Source organism: Eriocheir sinensis, chromosome 13 (genome assembly GCF_024679095.1).
Source record: "Eriocheir sinensis breed Jianghai 21 chromosome 13, ASM2467909v1, whole genome shotgun sequence".
In the NCBI taxonomy this organism is placed as follows: Eukaryota; Metazoa; Arthropoda; class Malacostraca; order Decapoda; family Varunidae; genus Eriocheir; species Eriocheir sinensis.
The window spans coordinates 22331055-22336054 of NC_066521.1; the positions used below are offsets into that span (position 1 = coordinate 22331055).

Sequence of the window (5000 nt, forward strand, 5' to 3'; positions counted from 1 at the left end):
CCCCGCCGTCACCTGATAGAGTTTATGCCGCCCGCCGCCCAGCGTCCTCTGTCGCCAACGTCCGCCCGCCGTGCGCCGCCCTGCTCGATCGACAGTTTTATAAATGTTTACCGCCCAAGATTCGTCAGGCCGCAGCGCCAAGACGCATGGCTGTGTCAAGCTAATTAATGTATCAAAGGCATTTCCCGGCCTGTTTTTTCCTTCCTTGCCCGGGTTGTGACGGGCACGGGTCAGCGGTACTGGTGGTGGTGTTACCACGCGTCCTAGCGTCGCCAGGGCTGAGGCAGCCCGCGCGTGGGCGCCCAGGTGTGCCGAGAACCAGATGTGCCGAGCCTCACTTCTGGCGGCCTTCAGGTGGCTACTCTGCGGCGACGACTCTGCTCGTGTGTGCCGCCCCAGCACCTTGACCCGCGGCGCCACGCCCAACCGCCGCCACGGGAGGCCGCGCTGCCCCTCTGCCAGGGTACCTTTCCTTTTCTGAGTCCGTCGTGGGGTACGAGCACTCGTACCGGTCCAGCCGCGGCCTCCTGTGGCGACGCGGCGTGGCGGCGGGGCAAAGGAAGCGGCGGCTGACCCTCCGCCGCCGCGAGGCAACACAAGAACACCTTTAACGCTTTGCAATATTCAAGGGAGGCAGCCTGGCGCCCCTGGAGCCGCCCCGCCCCCGCCCCGCCACAGCCAAGATAGGCCTCGGCAGGCTCGGGGCAGCGCATCTTGGTTCCAGCGTCGCCACGCCGGGCACCACGCACGCTGCCCGCCAAGGCCAGGCAGCTGCCCCGCACGCGCCCGCCGCCCACCTGCGGGTGTTCACAGCTGCCCGTCGCAGCGGCGTCTCGGTGCCACGCGCCCCACGTGCCACCAGCCTCTTTAAGCTTGCCTCGCGCCCACCACCGCCTCGAGCCGCCTCATGCCACCACCTTTGCTGGGCCAAAGACCCGCCGTGTGTGCCCGCCGGCTGGGCTGGCCGGCCGTCACTCCCAGACAAAGGCACTGCACCACCCAGAGTCTGTCCTAACGTCCCCAGGCCGCCCCGCAGTGACACGTGTCCTGGGCGGCGGACGCGGCCAAACACCTCTCCCTGCTCTACTGCACCCCCTCCCTCCCTCCCTCCCTTCCGGCAGTCTCCCTAACCCAGTGGAGGCCCTGCAGCGGGCCGGCGTACAGGTGCGCCAGACTTACTTGAGGCACAACTCCTTCATCCTGAGCGCCAGCCGCCGGAACAGGCCCGGCTCGGTGCCGCCCCGGGGCTCTCCTTTCCTCGCGCCGAAGGCTTCTTGCGCCCCGCCAAATATATGCTCGGGGCTTGTCCTGGTGAGGGCGAGGGGCAGCCTGCCGGGCGACAGGGGGACGGAGAACCTCCAGGTGGCGGGGGTGGGGTCCCGGTGGCCGCAGGGCGTGAGGAGCCCCGTGTCCGAGGTCGCGCTGCTGCTCCTCCGCCGCTGAGGGTCTGCCGCCACACAGTCCCAGGCGCTGCCCTCCCCCCGCAGCCGCACCACCGTGGCCACCTCGCCCCCGCTGCACCCCGCCGCCGCCGCCGCCGCCGCGGCCGCCCGCTGTTTCCTGCCGCGCCGCATCTGGCCGCCAGCTGCTGCTGTTGACACTGGCCGCTCGTGAGGGGCCGCCAGCACCGCCCAAACAATGCTTCGGGGCCGCTTCCTGGCCTGGGCGCCGTGACGCCCCCGCGGCTGGCCGCCGAGCAGCAGCACCTTGCGAACGCTCGAGGCTCGGCTGGGCGCCACGTGCCGCGGCGGCTGCTGGGCCCCGCTCGTGCCGGCCACGCTCACTGCTCCCCCTCAGGGGACGGGCGGCATGGCGTGCCGGGAAAGCGCCTCGCCCTCACACAAGGCACACTGGGCCGCTGCACAACACTGCACGGGGTCCTACACGACACAGCACTTCCCTCGCCGTTACACGAGCAGGATCACACACAGTCTCAAACGCACACACACACGCACACAATCCGCGGCCACTACTAGCTGTGTGGTGAAGGGCGAGGCGAGGGGAGACCCGTGACTCACCACTCTTGGGGGGAGCAGAGGGGGAGCGGCAGGGAAAAGCGGCGATAAAGTGCACTGCGAGCACCAACTTGTAAACGGTGAGCGGGAACACAGGGAAGGGGACGACGGCCTCACTACACCCAAAATACACCTCAATACACTCGTGGCGGGAAACACGGAGCACATGGCAGAGAGAGAGAGAGAGAGAGAGAGAGAGAGCGGGGGGGGCCCATTAACCGTCGTAGTACAGGAGGAAGAGACAGAGGAGGAGGAAGAGAGATGGAGGAAGAGAGGAAAGAAAGACCCGTCCTTAGGCCCGTAGATGATGGCGTGCCTTCCCTCCATCATCATAATCATCAGCTATTAATTACCTTCTGTTCCCATTCCTTAAGAGAGAGAGAGAGAGTACATATAGGAAGGGAAATAACGATTCATGGTGACTCATCGAAGACTTGAATGAAGGGAGGAGGAGGAGGAAGAGGAGGAGGAGGAGGAGGAGGAGGAGGAGGAGACAGTATGAGGGGTAGTGAACGAAGGGGAGAACACACACACACACACACACACACACACACACACACACACACACACACACACACACACACACACACACACACACACTCACTTACTCGATCAATACACACACACACACACACACACCTCGCTGATATGATGGTGAGGACATGTTCGTGTGTGTGTGTGTGTGTGTGTGTGTGTGTGTGTGTGTGTGTGTGTGTGTGTGTGTGTAACCTTAAAACACATGGGTTGTCTTATTTCTTTCCCAATGACGCAGAACTTCCAAGATTTTTCCTCCCCCTTTTTTTTTCCTCCTCTCTCTCCTCCCCTCCTCCCCTTCTCTCCCCTCCCATCCCCTACATTCCCCTTACAACCCCCCTTCCTCCCCTTCAACCCTACCCTCTTAGTTTCCTCTTATCTCTCCCCTTTCCTACGCACCCCTCTCAAGTTACTCCTCCTCCTTCTCCTCCTCCTCCTCTTCCCCTCCTCCTCTCTCTCCTCCTTCCCCTCTGACTCAGCTATGATACACTCTTCCCCTCCCCTCTCTCTTCCTCCCTTCCTTCTCCCTTTTCCCCTCTCCCTTCTCTCCGTTTCCTCTCCTTCCCTACTTCTCTTACTCACTGCGTTACTCCCCCTCCCTTCTCCCTTTTCCCCTCTCTCCCTTCTCTCCCTTCTGCTCTTCTCTTTCTCTCTCCTCCCCTTTTTCTTAATTAATCGCTGCGTCATTTTCCCTCCTTTCCTTTTCTCTCCCTTACCTTACCCTTAATTGAGTCTATCCTCCCTTCCCTTCTTTCCCTTCCCCTCCCTTCCCTTCCCTTACCTTACCCTTGAATCCATCTTCCCTTCCCTTCTTTCCCTTCCCCTCCCTTTCCTTCCCTTACCTTATCCTTGAATCCATCTTCCCTTCCCTTCTTTCCATTCCTCTCCCTTCCCTTGTCTATCCTCCCTTCCCTTCTTCCCCTTCCTTTCCCCTTCTCCTCTCCCTTTCCCTCTCAACCACCACTCAGAATCCCATCTCCACCTAATTAAACCTCTCCTGTCCCATCACCTTTTTACACCCCATCTCTCCCCTTCCCTCCCCTTCTTCCTCCCCTCTTCCCCACCCCTTTCTCCCCTCTTCACCTCTTAAATAATCATCTTCATCTTTTTAAACCTCTGTCGCATCACCTCCTTACAGCCCATCTCTCCCCTTCCCTCCCCTTCTCCTTCCCTCCCCATCTCCCCCTTCACCTCACTCTTTCTCTTTTCACAACCTCTCAAAAACCTATCTTCATCTTTTTAAGCCTCTCTCTTTCCTCCCCTTCCCTCCCTATCCTCTCTTCTCTCTCAATCTCCTCTTAAAACCTATCTTCATATATTTAAACCTCTCTCTCTCTCTATCCTCCCCTTCTCTTCCTCTCCCCCTTCTCTCTTAGTCTTCTCTTAAAACCTATCTTCATCTTTTTAACCTCTCTCTCTCCTCTCCATCCTTCCCTCTCCCCCCTTCTCTTTCAACCTCCTCTTAAAACCCCATCTTTCACCCCCCCTCCTCTTCTCCCCTCCCTCCTCTTCTCCCCTCCCTCCTCTTTCCCTCCCCTTCCTCCCTTCACCACCTCTCTTATCACACTGAAGCTACATTTTACACCCCATTTTATCCCCCCTCCTCTCCTCCTCTTCCTCCTCCTTTTTCCTCCTTCCTCTCTCCCATCACACATACACTTAACACCCCATCTTCCTTGAGCCCTCCTCCTCCTCCTCCTCCTTCTTTTTCCTCCTCCCTCTCTCCCATCACACATATACTTAACAACCCATCTTCCTTGAGCGCCTCCTCCTCCTCCTCCAGTCTCGTAGTGCGTCTGAGCTTCCCAATAATTATAGTTACGACAGCTCTTGAAGGTACGATAGCGAGGCCGGAGCTGATTGGTGGGAGGCGTGGCGAGATGCTTTACGAGAGCCAATTATAACCGAGGAGGTGAAACGAGGAGCCAATCACAACGCGTCTAGGCTTTTTCGGGAGTCTTTTTGTGTCTGAGTCTCGTCTGGGCTGGTGTGTGTGTGTGTGTGTGTGTGTGTGTGTGTGTGTGTGAGAGAGAGAGAGAGAGAGAGAGAGAGAGAGAGAGAGAGGAAGGAAGAGAGGAAGGGAGGCAGAGAGGGAAAGAGAAAGAGAGAGACAGACAGACAGAAACACACACACACACACACACACACACACACACACACACACACACACACACACAGACACAGACACACACAGACCAAGACACGTAAGGCATCGGTGAGGGACACGCGCTCCACCTGGTTGTTTCCACGTAAGGTCCGCCAATCAGCCAATCATGCAGGTGTACCAAGCAAGGTGTGGCCGCCCTCACCTCACGCTCACCTGCCTGAACCTTTGCCTTGCTCTTTCGTTCTTCCTTCTTTCCTTCCTCCAAGACTGTATAGCTATTCAAATCTATACCTTTGTTTTGCTCTGTTTTTCCTTCTTTCTTTTCTTCCTTCCTACATTCCTTT

General features: G+C 58.5%; 1 protein-coding gene across 12 annotated transcripts in view; it reads right to left on the reverse strand.

Moving 5' to 3' along the window:
- Positions 1 to 5000, reverse strand: part of LOC126998202 (G protein-activated inward rectifier potassium channel 2-like) — a 77579-nt gene that overhangs the window by 22133 nt on the left and 50446 nt on the right. The window contains exon 1 of one of the 12 annotated variants that reach the window (XM_050859668.1): positions 1180 to 2169. The exons of the other annotated variants lie outside the window; for them this stretch is intronic. Coding sequence (XP_050715625.1) covers positions 1180 to 1574 — 395 coding nt within the window. The 5' untranslated portion in view covers positions 1575 to 2169. Of the gene's footprint in view, positions 1 to 1179; positions 2170 to 5000 lie in introns of those variants that run through there. 12 annotated transcript variants of the gene reach the window in all.